Raw genomic sequence first — 14,488 nt, 5'->3', positions numbered from 1 at the left:
GCCCCGTAACTGCTTAAGTTTCCTTAAAAAACGAGGAAAACATATCTATTGGTTTTATTAGTGAAAGGTTTTCTTTATTTTCTATACAACACTGAACCACAATTTCTTTAATAAGATATAGCTTACACACTAATTATCAGCTTAATTTTTAAATGAAAATTACAAGACCCATGATTCATTTTTTACAGTGCATGTTTAAGGGATGGTTACACATTTAACTTTAAAGCAAGAGATTGTTTCTAATTAAAAATCTATCACTAATTGTAAACGTTTCTAATTGATTGACAATTGTTTCAAAAGGTACAAATAAAGCACAATCTGAATATTACCATTCATCATTGCTGCTGGTCCAGTGTCCAGCTGGTCTTCCTCACACTCCGTGCGTCTGCGGCTCAGGACGCTTCAGACCGGCCTTTATATAATCTGAGAGATTTCTGCACCTCATCCATATCACTCTCTCACAACCCATGACCCACGATGCCCACAAACTTACTCTGTGTTACACTCAAGTATTCGTTAATTACTCACAGATCAGCCAGAATTATTGACCATGGACAGAAGAATCAGCCGGTCTGTGGCAGCGATCGATCACACCTCCAGCACTCAACAAACAGCTAATTGGACTTTTACCACCATTGTTCTGATGGAAAATGCTTTGCTGCCGGGTCACAGTTCTGACCCTTGACCCAGGATCACTCGCTCGCTCACACTGACTGAACAGCCTTCAGCTGAGCACCGAGGTCCTGACAGGCCGTGAAGACGGATCTGTTAATAACCGCCCGTGCACATTTATCAAGCATCTACAATGCTGAATCATGTGCTCTTCTGATGAAGTTCTTGTGTTGTCCCATAGGAAGGAAAAATCTGAGGTCTCTTTAATATCGCAGATGTTCCTCATGATCATCTGTTTACCAAGAACAAATTCTGACCATATTCTTGGATTTTAATGCAAATCAAGGCACAGGAAAATGGATCATCACCTTTAACTTGTCAATATGCCATAGCCTGAACAGCACACGATTGTGTTTCTCGTTAATATGTTCAGCAAAATACTATGGTTTGGTGTTGACATGGTCTGTCTTGGGGGCATTAATATGGTCACCACATCCATCTTGCCCTGTTGCTAATAAGTAAAAGATCACTAGAGCAGGATGAATTGATTATTGCTGACACATTTTTGTAATCAACTCATTAATCAGATCTAAAACTCAGTTTAGTTTAAGGCCATTGTTGTGCATTTGAATTAAATGGATAAGTCATTTTAATTGCTCATTGAAATAAAATGTGTCTTTTTACAAAAAATGTGTATGTATGCAAATTGTATAATATGCAAGGTACACATTTCTAGCAATTGTGCAGTTAATTCTCATTTTGTATTTTCAGAAAGTTTTGGAATATTTGTCCTCTCTCCAAATATGTTACTACCGAAACACAGTAATAATAATTTAATTAGAAGGGTTATATTGACCTATTAAGTTTTTGCTTACATCTACATTGTAAATATATATATATATATATATATATATATATATTTGCTATTTTATCAAACATTTTCAGAGGTTAATCAATAACAATTACATTTTTAACAATATTTAAATTGCAATTTATGAGATTTGTTGTATTTTGAATCCAATTTTTCTTTGTAAAAGGCAAAAAGTTGAGCATACTGATTACAAAGTTAAGGATTCATTAGTTTGAATATACATTGAAACAAAAACTATCATAACATCTTAGTTGATAATTCAGAATACGTTATTTTTGTAAAACATCCCATGTTTCAGTAGTGACAGCACATTTTCGGTAGTGACAGTAATGCTTTGGTAGAGACCACATCACATTACAGAAGTGTAACTCACATACTAAAAAACTAAAAAATTGCATAACTGCACAAAAATTTTGTTCATTTCCCTCAAATATGAGGATTATGTGTTCCCTTTTGTCACTACCGAAACAATGATGACATGTTTTGGTAGTGACTGTTGTAACCACCCAGAGTTTGGTTATCATGTGTTTTGTTGTTTTCGTTGATTTTGTATGTCATACTACTCCTGTGCTCTAGGGGAGCTAGGTAGCCTGCTCCTCAGTATTTAGCCAGGTAAGAGGAGAGAAGTTAGGATGGTCTGGTGAAGGGAAGCATGGTTCACCCAAGATACACAGAATCCAGATTGAGAAACTGTGGTTTTAAGCTCAATCAAAAATACTTTTTTATATATGTGCACTATCTTCAATCCATCAATTGTGTGGATCCTATGCTGCTGTTGTGTCTGGACCCTGTGGGTTCAGTATCCAGAGGACAGCGGTATCAAGGCCTCACTTCATTGTTTGGCGGTTGGGATTCTTTTGGATTAAATGTTTCTTTGGATTACTTCATTTACTGGCCACTTCATCACTGCACGAGACAATTGACTCATAGGGATCACTCTACAAACTACATGACAATGGTCATATAAAGTTTTCTTTTCCTTTCAACTGCATTGCTGAACGTCAGTGCTAGTATTGTGGTAGTGTGTATTTCTCCTTTTGTTTGCTATTTTGATTTCTTTGGATGCGTTTTGTTTATGTAAATATATTTTTGCTGATCTTTCAAATTTGGTGTTTGATTCGTTTGTTTAAATGCAAGTTTGGTCGGTGGGTCCCTCCCTCTAATTATCTTGTAGTTCGCCTCTCTAGGGTGTTCTTAGGGAGACCGTCACACTGTTTCTGTAGTGAAAATTTTAGATACTTTTGAACCTAGCTCAAAGATGTAAAAACTAAATATTATGGAAAAACTCCCCAAAAAGTGTGCTTAATTGCAGAAAAATGGTGTTAGGTAGTGACGTTCCTTAAAGTTACACACTGATTTTTCAGACTTTTGAACAAATTTACCTAAAAATGATGGGACCTATCTACTCGCACCTTGTAGCTGTGAGAGAGGGGGACACAGGAATATTTTCTGATCATAAATTCATGGGTTTAGTTAAAATCAGTCTCAGCCAATGGACTAAAACATACACTGTATTACAAAAAAATATATAGAATAAATATTTTTTTGAACTTCATTTTCTAAAAGAATCAAAAAGACACTTTTAAAAACAACAATGAAAAAAAAAAAACATACACAAATTATTTCAATGTCATTTTCATAAATTGAAATTTAGAGGTTAGGGTTTGGGACAGCCACCTCCCAAGTCAAGTCACCATTATTTATATAGCACTTTTTACATTGCAGATTGTGTCAAAGCAGCTTTACCGTATTAAACAGGGAAATAGTGTCTCGAAATAGTGTGCCGTTCTCCTCTGGCCAGATGAAACCAGCAGTTTAATTCTAGGTTGCAACAAGTGGTCCCGTGGTCTTGTCCCGATGGCCGTCTAGGTGACGAGGTCTTCACTGGGGATCAGTCTCTGGGGCTCATCTAGGTGTCCTGATCTCCGCTGATGTTCAGGGCTGTAGAGGTCGTCTCTAGGTGCTGATCCACCATCTGGGCTGGATATAGACTGGATCTGGTGGCTACGGTGACATCGGAATAAGAAAGACACAGACTAATATAAGCGTAGATTACATTCTTCTTATGATGTAACAAGTACATCGGGTGTTATGAGAAGTGTTCCCATTTCTGGTTGACCTAATTAATGCAGCCTAACAATCCTTTAACGGATTTGAATATTAGAAGCGTATTAGTGTGTTATGTGTACGCCAGGTTAAAGAGATGGGTCTTTAATCTAGATTTAAACTGACAGAGTGTGTCTGCCTCCCGAACAGTGTTAGGTATATTGTTCCAGAGTTTGGGTGCTAAATAGGAAAAGGATTTGCTGCCCGCAGTTGATTTTGATATTCTAGGTATTATCAAATAGCCAGAGTTTTGAGATCGTAGTGGACGTAAATGACTATAATGCAAAAAGAGCTCACTCAAATACTAAACCAGTTGCTAAACCATTGAGGGCTTTATAGGTAATTAGCAAGATTTTAGAATGTATACAGTGTTTAATAGTAATTATATAGGGCTGAGTATCACCAGCATAACAGTGAAAGCTAACACCACGTTTCCTAATAATATTTCCTACATCGGGTAACATGTAAAGCGTGAAAAGTAACGGTCCTAGTACTGAGCCTTGAGGTACTCCATACTGCACTTGTGATCGATATGATACCTCTTCATTCACTGCTACGAATTGATGGCGGTCAGATAAGTATGATTTGAACCATGCTAATGCACTTCCTTTAATGCCAAAATAATTTTGTAGTCTATTCAAAAGAATGTTGTGGTCGATAGTGTCGAACGCAGTGCTAAGATCCAGTAGCACTAATAGAGAGATACGACCATGATCAGATGATACGAGCAGGTCATTTGTAACTCTAATGAGAGCAGTCTCAGTACTATGATACGCTCTAAATCCTGACTGGAATTCCTCACAGATATCATTTTTCTCTAAGAAGGAACATAGCTGGGATGATATTACCTTTTCTAGTATCTTTTACAGATTCAAGATCGGTCTGTAATTGATTCATTCTTTGGGTTCAAATTGTGTTTTTTTATTTATTTTTTATGAGAGGCTTAATAACAGCCAGTTTGAAAGTTTTTGGGACATATTCTGATGACAATGATGAATTAATAATATTCAAAAAAATATGACTTCTGGAAGCACATCTTTTAGTAGCTTAGATGGAATAGGGTTTAACATACATGTTGTTGGTTTAGGTGATTTAACAAGTTTATACAATTTTCCTTTCCTATAGAAGAAAATGAGTGGAATTGTTACGATACTGATGTGATACTGTTGCTGATGGCTGCATGGTTATAATTTTATCTTTAATAGTATCGATCTCGAAAGTAAAGTAGTTCTTAAAGTCATTACTGCTGTGCTGTTGGGAAATGTCTGCACCTGCTGATGTTATATTTATGTTAATTTAGCCACTGTATTGAATAAATACTCGGGGTTGTGTTTGTTGTCTTTCTAAAAGAGACAAAAGGTAATCAGATCTAGCAGTTTTTAAGGCTTTTCTGTAAGATAAAGTACTTTCCCGCCATGCAACACAAAATACCTCTAGTTTAGTTTTCCTCCAGCTGCGCTCCATTTTCCGGGTTGCTCTCTTTAGGGCGCGAGTGTGCTCATTATACCACGGTGTTGGACTCTAATCCTTAATCTTCCTTAAGCGTAAAGGAGCAACCGTATCTAAAATGCTAGAAAAGAGAGAGTCCATAGTTTCTGTTACATCATCAAGTTTTTCTGTGCTGTTGGATATGCTGAGGAACTGAGATAAATCAGGAAGATTATTTACAAAGCAGTCTTTTGCGGTAGAGTTGATGGTTCTACCATACTTGTAGCAAGGAGTAGAATTTACAGTTTTAGCTATATTAAGTATACACAAGACTAGATAATGATCTGAGATATCATCACTCTTTTGCAGAATTTCAACACCATTAACATCAATTCCTTGTGACAGTATTAAATCTAGAATATGATTTAGATAATGAGTAGATCCTGACACATTTTAGAGTTCAGAATGTTTATAAATGCTGATCCCAATGCATCTTTTTCATTATCAACATGGATATTAAAATCACCAACGATTAGGACTTTATCTGCAGTCAGCACTAACTCCGATAGAAAATCAGAAAATTCTTTAATAAAGTCTGTATGGTGCCCTGGTGGCCTGTATACAGTAGCCAGTACAAACTTCACAGGGGATTTATCATTAACACTTGTTTCTATGGATAACGTTATATGAAGCACCATTACATCAAACGAATTATACTTGAAATCTGACCTCTGAGAAATACTGAAGATATTGCTATAAACAGCAGCAACACCTTCCCCTTTTCCTTTTAGATGCGGCTCATGTTTATAACAGTAATCTTGGGGGGTAGACTTGTTTAAAGTAATGTTGAAAGTACCCAATTGAAAGTACCCAATACATGATGATTTTATATATATTAAGCGTACTAATATTTTAGATATTATTGTGGTATTCAATAGATAATAGAAGGATCTTAGTAAACATCTAAGATTTGAATACTTAAATGTTTTTCAAATGCGTTTTTGGTTGTGGGACAGCAGTTTGCAGCAGTTCTGTAGAATGGCCCATATACAGTATATGTGTATGTGTGTGTGTGTGTGTATATATATATATATATATATATATATATATATATATATATATATATATATATACACTATTGTTACTATATTACTATATATATTACTATTATTATTATTATCAAAAATCTGATTATTTGTGTGTGTGTGTGTGTGTGTGTGTGTGTGTGTGTATGTATGTATGTGTATGTATATATATATATATATATATATATATATATATATATATATATATATATATATTAGGTGTCAACGTCAACGCGTTAACGCATGCGATTAATCTAAAAATTTTAAGCCGTTAATATTTTTTTAACGCAAATTAAATGTTTGAAACGATTTGACCCCAACTTCTTCCCGTCATCGCAGTGCAGAAGGTCATCTATCATTGTGTGATGAGGGTACAGCACCAGTGTTGCCAGGGTAACGGCACAAGTGGGCTATTTTGAAAATACAGTTGCGGGAAAAAATTACAGAGACGTGGGTTGTGGTTTTTTGGGCTACTTTTATAATGTACCGCGACCGCCCAAAGTGTATATAGACAAATAAAAATTAAAATAGATCCTTTTACTAATGTGTATTATACTTGGAATGTATCCCTGGCAACTTAAGAACGGAGAGGCGGTTGTAACATTAAACAACGTGAGTTTCAGCAGAGCACACGTTAGGGCTTTTACACAAAATAAACATGACAACAGCCACTATAGATTATATAAGATAATAAACACACAATTACGATAGATATGGTATGTATGTGATTTTCTTGAGTTGAATGTGTGCATCTGAAATGCTAATTTGTGCAGCGATATAAAAGGCTATAAATAGCATATTTTAACAACAGTAAACGACCAAATTCCACATGTGATAGTAAAAGGAAGTTATTACAAACACTCGATGGTGGTTTGAAGTGAGTTCTGAGTAAAAGTGTACTATTAATCTCATAAATTGTTGTATGATGCTAATATTAGCTCTAGATGCAGCTGCAGAACAGGTCCAATTCTTCTTCATAACGCATTTTATCATTATACTTCACGTAAGGTCGCAATAAATGTTTTGTTGTATTTATTTAGAAATACTTTTGATAATAGTTGGGTAAATGTATACTGGGATTGACGCGATGTGGCTTGGTAAACGTTTTATTGCCACTATAAAGGCTGATAATGGCTGAATAAAAACAAAAGAATAATGAGAAAAGAATAATAAGGATTATGTCTCATATCTGGCGGAGGTGTGAAAGGTTCTGTTTCCTTAAACTAGTTTGTCATGCATTTGTCAACACATTTACAGGTAAATCCTAGAATTTTAAATTTGTGATTAATCATGATTAATCACAGTTCATGACTGTGATTAATGCAATTAAATTTTTAATCGATTGACAGCACCAATATATATTTTTTTATTTATATTATATATATATATATATATATAATATATTCAGGACTTGGAATTAATGAATTTGTATGTTTCCGTATAATGTCAACAAAATATCCCTTAAAATAAGACACATTTAGACATTGAAGAAATAGTATGAAAGTTTTTTTTAATTTTTATTATTTTATTTCATTGAACATTGAAAATCAGTTTTTAACAAAAAGCAGCTTAACAAAGGATTTTTGCTAGGCATTTTTGAATGAACAGGTTTCAGTGTTCTTTAATTCTTAGCTGTGTTTGCCCATTAGAGCCAATGCGAGTCCTGTAGTTGTGGGAATTTGTCAAAAGTGCATGTGAGTGTATTGTCAGCATGTGTGAGTATGTGTGATTCAGCGAAGGTCAGTTACGCTTGGAGAAAGGCCTTCTGGACGACAACGGCTCGAGGTGTTGGTACTCGGTGCTGGTGGCGAGGTGAAGGGAAGGTGTAAAAAAGGGTTGCTTTACTCCTTGCTCATAGCCTTTTGGAGGGCTGTGAAAATAGCAGTGAAGTGAGGCTTCACCTCCTCGCCCAACTTGTTCATCTTTTCCCTCAGTTCTCCAGAACTCACGCTCTTGCGGAACTCCAGTGCTCCCTTCTCCATCTGATCCTTATATTCCTGGATGTAGGGCTCCAGCAGGGTCTTCAAGTCCTGGAGATGTGCTGTCAACTTCTCACGCACAAGCTCCACGATGGGCATCAGCTTGGACTTGGTCTCCTCCCAGTTGGGTCCAATCTTCTCCTTCAAGCTCTTGACCACAGGCTCCAGCTTGGTCCTCACCTCCTCCATGTGCTCGCGCTGCTTGGTCAGGTACTCCTCCAGGAAAGGCTTCAGCACGTCTCTGTACTCCTGGAAGTGCTTCTCCAGAACCTGCTTGAGCTCCTCGCGCTTGGGCTCGATCTGCTTGCGCAGGTCCTCCATGTCGCTGTACAGCTTCTCGCGCATGGGAGCAAAGCCCTCCATCAACTGGGCGCTGAATGGGCTGATGGCGTCGAAGCCGTTCTGAAAGTAGCCATGGAGGTTGTCCACAGACTGGCCCAGGAACTCCCTAAACAGGATGAGTATTTAGGTTAGCTGTAGCTGGAATAGTTGATATGAAAATGTAAGATGAGAATTACGTAAATTCAAAGCATGAGATCAAAATTGACCCTTCATAGTGAAGCTGTTCGGCTTCTGAGGATCCCCTACATCCGAAACTATATGGGCGTTCTTACTTGTAGTCTTTGAATTCGGTGTCATCGAGGTGAGTGAGGGACTTGTGCCCCGCCTGCTTCATCTGATCTGCGTAAATCTGGAGCACAGACTTCACGTGCTCCAGCTGCGACGGCGGTTCGTCCCGCAGGAATCGGGCCTGGCAGCCTGAGCAAAGCAAACGCAGACTCAGACGCTGGAACAAGGGCCGAGCTTTATGTATTCAGTCTGACTAGATTTGAACTACAGTTTCATCTGAATACAGTTAAACTCAATACAATAATGTTTCTGAAATATCTTTACTGCAGAAAAAAAACAATCATTTTCATTTCTTCATCACCATTTTCTCCAGTTTTTTAGTAGAAATATCTAGACGTCCTTCTGATCATTTTAAATGAAAAGCTAAGCTTTAATGGAGTTTGTTTTTGCCCCACTGGCATTAACTAGCCAGAACCTCTTAAAACTAGAATAAAACTAAAAGGTTTAGACACAAGATATATACATTGTATTCTTTGAAAAAGTCTTGATATTTCATGAAAAGTTTAACAAAATTTATCTTGCTATACATTTAAAACTGAAAAAAGACACCAATGCTGATTAAGAAAACGATGTTTTGACAATGTTGAGAGAAGTAGTGGGTTTATATACCTGCCAGCAAAACAGCGAGGGCGAGGACTACGAACCTCATCATGGATCTGGGTCAAAAAGAACAAACAAACACATCAGATGTTGTTAATCACAATGAATACACAGGCTTTAGATTTCAAAGGGAAAGTGGACACTGGGGCTGCAGCACGATTCCCTACAGCATATGTCAGAGTATCAGACTAGACTCATCCCAGATTACAAAGACTTCACAAGCAGATTAGCTCTCAACTACTTCATAATCTCAAATCCCTGGATTAACTTGGTCACATTGTTGTGGACCTGGAGAACCTTGCAGACTTCAGTCTGACCTGATGTTCCTTGGCCAGATGCCATCGAGAGGTTACACGTCTACAATAAGTGATCATATTTCACCAATAAGGTCTCATCATTAGTCTTCAAAACAAAATGATTACTTTTGCTACTTTTAAAAATAAAAATGAACTACAAAAACACAAAAACAGATTAAAATTCAATACAAGCTCCAAAACTCTTCAAAACTCTCCAGGTCCGCGGCTGGGCTGCTTACCTGTTGATGTAGCTGGTCTGGGAAGAGACTGAAGAGCAAGGCCAGACACGGCTCTTTTATAGGGCCGAGCGGGAGGGGGGGCTGAACCTCAACCCCTCACCTCCTCACTGCAGGGTTCAAAGGTTCCCTATCGAGGGGACGGGGGAGGTCAGCACATGCACACATGCTAGTCCACATCTATCATTAAACCTTACAGATATACTGGTTCAGGCAAAATATCATTCACATCCTCATATAACAAGTGCTACATCTTTTTATCAGTTACTTCTGAAGCGGTTTTGTTAAACAACAATGTAGCGTTAATAGCTTAAAGAGTTATTTCCATCATACCGCACCCTTAAATATGACATTATATACACTTATATACACATTTAGTCATATTAAATAATATTTTTGACTTGGATAAATCCAGGCATCCTGAGGCATATTTTTGGGTGACCTGAAAACAATTTCTACTTTTACATATATTACTACTTATTATTTATATATATATACATATACATATATTATTCTTATGTATATATTGTTCTTTAAATATATTTGGTTCCCATAGTGAGCTTGTGCTGTTATAGCACATTTATCAAATAAAACTTTCAGACTTTGATTATTCTGAGCACAGACTTTATTCTCAGTCATTCTGAATGTTTTATTTATCAAGTTACACTTTCTCAACATGTTACTTGGACTTTCTCTGGAAGCAGCAGCATCTGTGTGCTACTCATGATGTGCTGATACTGAACTTTGTTACATGATTTAATCGTATTGTTCTTGGAACAGCACACAAGAATGTAAATAATGACATTTAGCGTAGCCTAATCATCTGTTTTTACCCTGACCTTTGACCCCATAACATGCAACCACAGAACAAAAACAATTTTTTGTATTCATTTTTATTTGTTAAATGCATTTAGTACAACTACCACAAGCTCTGTATTCTTAGTTCTTCAGATTATATTTATGGTTCGGAATAGGATTTGGATTTTTATTGATTTTTGATCTGCTAATCTAAATGTTAGGGCACATGTAGTTACAGCTTTGGTACATTTAGTCTGAGGTTGGAAAATATGATTTATTAAGTTTTTATCAGTCAAGTTATGCAATGAATGAAACTGGTCACTGTTTCAAGAGAATCACAATTCTGTAAAAAAAGAAATTACGGTCCCACTTTATATTAGGTGGCCTTAACTACTGTGTACTTACATTTAAATTAATAATTTGGTACAATGCACTTATTGTGTACATACATGTTTTTACATTGTACTTATATTTTTAAAAATACCAATATGTAATTACATCTGCAATTAATTTCTGTAATTACATTTATAATTACACTGTTGACCCACCCTTAAACCTACCCATACTACCAAACCTGTCCCTAACCTCCCCGTATCCCACCTCAATAGCAGCAAAATTATTTTGCAATACAATATGACCACAATAAGTACATTGTACTTATTTTTTTGATGTAAGTACATAGTAATTAAGGCCACCTAATATAAAGTGTGACCGAAATTACTAAATGACTTATTTTAAAATGTCGCAGCTTAGATTTAGGGTATATTTTGGATTCATATGTGTTTGCTAATATAAAGCAATGTATTGTCAGAGCTCCAGAGTGTAACACACACACACACACACACACACACACACAGAGCGGTGTTTGCGTCCGTGAGCGATCTCTCGCCTCATGTGGAGATTCTCCGGAGGCCAATCGTGGTCGGAGCCAAAGGGCGACTCGCTCAGACGGGGGAGAGAGTCAGATCATTAACGTGGGCTTCAAAAGATTCATTTCTTCAGTCACATGCCATCTGCCTTTGTTTTGTTTTCAGAGAGACAAGATTGTTTCACGAACCCTATACAACGTAAATTCAGGAAAATAAAAAAACAAACGGGTTCATGATGCATATCAGCTCATCTGAGTAGGAGTTTAAGTAAACGAATTAAGCAAACACAGAGTGTAATTTGCTCAGGAGAAAATCGATGTCAGTAGCGTTTCAGGCTTTTCTTTGTAAGGGCCAGGACTTATCTGAACGTCCTCTCTGATAAGGGCCGCCGGGGCATTCGGTCTGCGAGGAGAGTGTCGTAATCGTTCCTAGTACACACTGTCTGTATGACCACAGCAGGAGCCTGCCAGCGCTCCAGGGGTCAAGAGTCAGCACAAAACACTCACTGTTCAGCAGAAAGAGTCTCTCTGGAAATTCAACTGCATCAAAATAATGGCTATAAAAGGACACTTACATGTATTCATTCAGCAAAAGCTTTTATGCAAAGTGACAAAAAAAATTACGCGTAATTAATTCAGTGAAGAAAAACCCCACAGCCCAACAGTGCTAAAATACAGTCATGTTCTTCCTCTTCATCTGAAGAAGAATACTGAGTTACTTACATCACATTCAGCCTTTGCTTTACAAACTCACAATACTGCAGTGATACATCAACAGATGAAATCAGTTCAACTCATTGATTAACAATCACAAACAGTGTCAGCATTGTATTTAAAGTGTGTTTACTGCCATCATTATTATTACTGGAGAATCTCTAGCAGTCTTCAAACAATCAGATGTTTTACACGGTTATATTTGCCTCCATAACTCTAGAAACTAAATATTTCATTACTTAACCCATTCAATCCCACCAGTCACAGAAGCTTTTCATTTATAACGCTCTTAAAATGTTACTGACTGAAATACGGAAAACAATAAAGGGTCTCAATGAAACATGATTAAGTTTCACATGGTTTGTGACCAGAGCAGTTTACTTCCTGTTCGCACAAAATACACACCGATATTGCACTAAATTCAAAGTTCCAATGTTACAAATTAAGTTACAATATTGATGTTGTAATACTGGTAGCACTAATACAACAATTTTATGATATATGTTACAATAAAGTAACAATTTTGAAATATGTTGATGGTTGTATCTTTCTGTCTTTTATCCCAGTGTTCCTATCAGTGTTGTATAAGGGATATTATGCATAATAATAACCCTAGAATGTGATGAAAGAGATGATGATGATGAGTTTAAAATAGCTGGACTGAGGTATATAACAATATTGACTGCAGATATATGTTAATTCAGAACACACATTAAGACACAAATCTTCACACACGATTCCAAAAAAAAAATATATATATATATATATATTTATTGATTATTGCAAAGGGTTACTAATGCCACCATTTGGATATTTTCATGTCTGGGAAAAAATGAATCAGGTTATTATCTCTGTATTTAATGTTTGCCATGTTTGGAGAGCAGGTGTGAAAGGATGAAGACGTAACTGAAGCGTCTCTGTGATCTCTCCTTCCTGCCAGAGTCGTTCCCGTCTTTCATCTTTACGAGCTCTCTTCTGTCCTGCTGCTCGTCCGCAGCTCTCACCTCGCAGTCTCCGTCCTGAAGCTGGAGCTTCTTCACACTAAGCAGCAGATTCTTTTGTCTGAGGGTGAATTTCAGTATACGGTCGTAATGAAGTATACAAGACGAAATGCTGTGACTCTTCAGAAGCTTTTCCTGCGGCTGGCTTCACTTGAGACGCCGTCTGTCCATCTGTTTCACAGACACACGTCAAGCACTTTGGAAAATGGATGAATAAACAGACACAAATATTTAATTCATATGAATCACTTATTAGACAGCACATATTTAAGATCTAAAATCCATCTTGCGTCAGCCTCCCTACATCACACATTTGAAAGTTTCATGAAGCTGTGTTGAATTTAATTGATTTAATTTTTGGGGATTTTTCTATAAGATTTTGCTCTGATGTTTCAGTCCGAGTTGTCATTATGTCCTTTTATGTCATACATTTGTTGCATGTTCTACTATGTGGGTCAAGGGTCATATCTTGATGTCAAAGTGCGAAAAGAGTAACTCATTCTTTATTACGACCATTTTCCAGAGTTTAAAGTATTATCCGCACTAGCCTGGAACACAAATGCGAGTGTGGGAATGATGCTATCAAACGAGTAAAGGTCTTTGCACACTGAGTCCGAAATTCTCGTCTGAAATTTTCGCTCGTAAATGTTCGACCATGTTCGATCTCCTGTGTTTTTGCATCCATAGCAAGCATTTTGATATAGGAAAGGATGACAAATACGAAAAAAAAAAAAAACACACATGCTTTTCTGGAGCAGAAGTGTGTGCTCATGAGCTATAGCCCTTCATTATCCATTTCACTTACAATAAAATAAACAATAATGCCATGTTTTGTAAAGACCACGAGAAGCATGCATTGTGTAACAATTTTCACTCATCTGAAACCTTCGTTATTGTAGGCTACTGTTCTTTTATAGTCACATTCGATTGCTCACTAAACGCAGTAGTAATGGTGGAAAAGTGCTGTTTTCTTGCTAATAAAGGTTCAAATTGCAATCATTACAAAACACTGCTCTTTCACCTCATAAACCCCCAGCGACAGCAGCCTGAACTCATTGTGAAACCGCAGCGCTGAGGTAAAAGGCCAGCTTTGTGCCGTTACCCAGCGAGAACACATTAGATCGTCACATTAAACTTGCTGCAGGAACATCATTAGCACGTCTGGCCGCCTGCTTGCATATAAAAGCATCTGCATGTTTGGAATAATTTAAATCAGAAGCGTTCTTCTGAACTGATTGTGTGGCTCGTGTGTTCAAGGCTCACT

General features: G+C 37.0%; 1 protein-coding gene and 1 long non-coding RNA gene across 3 annotated transcripts in view; one reads left to right on the top strand and one right to left on the bottom strand.

The window, feature by feature from the left end:
- Nucleotides 1-437, top strand: part of LOC131520527 (uncharacterized) — a 4,728-nt gene extending 4,291 nt beyond the window's left edge. For both annotated transcript variants that reach the window (XR_009266081.1, XR_009266082.1), the window contains exon 4: nt 301-437. This is a non-coding gene — a long non-coding RNA (uncharacterized LOC131520527). The remainder of the gene's footprint in view (nt 1-300) is intronic.
- Nucleotides 438-7,595: 7,158 nt separating this feature from the next.
- Nucleotides 7,596-9,935, bottom strand: apoa1b (apolipoprotein A-Ib). Its single transcript, XM_058744775.1, has 4 exons — nt 9,847-9,935; nt 9,321-9,367; nt 8,696-8,840; nt 7,596-8,529 (listed from the first exon to the last, which is right to left on the bottom strand). Exons 2-4 carry the CDS (start codon nt 9,361-9,363, stop codon nt 7,944-7,946), a joined length of 774 nt encoding a protein of 257 aa, XP_058600758.1. The 5' UTR covers nt 9,364-9,367; nt 9,847-9,935; the 3' UTR covers nt 7,596-7,943.
- Between the last annotated feature and the right edge of the window lie 4,553 nt (nt 9,936-14,488).

This window comes from Onychostoma macrolepis, chromosome 15 (assembly GCF_012432095.1).
Source record: "Onychostoma macrolepis isolate SWU-2019 chromosome 15, ASM1243209v1, whole genome shotgun sequence".
Classification (NCBI taxonomy): Eukaryota; Metazoa; Chordata; class Actinopteri; order Cypriniformes; family Cyprinidae; genus Onychostoma; species Onychostoma macrolepis.
The sequence above is the reverse complement of the archived record's forward strand: the minus strand, read 5'-3'. Positions and strand labels throughout refer to the sequence as shown.

What these genes read in the sequence shown, in the direction of transcription:
- apoa1b (XM_058744775.1), bottom strand. Translation starts at nt 9,363, where the DNA reads ATGATGAGGTTCGTAGTCCTCGCCCTCGCTGTTTTGCTGGCAG. An exon ending in CCTCGCTGTTTTGCTGGCAG is followed by an intron (nt 8,841 to 9,320) that starts GTATATAAACCC and finishes TGCTTTGCTCAG; the next exon opens with GCTGCCAGGCCCGATTCCTG. An exon ending in ACCGAATTCAAAGACTACAA is followed by an intron (nt 8,530 to 8,695) that starts GTAAGAACGCCC and finishes CATCCTGTTTAG; the next exon opens with GGAGTTCCTGGGCCAGTCTG.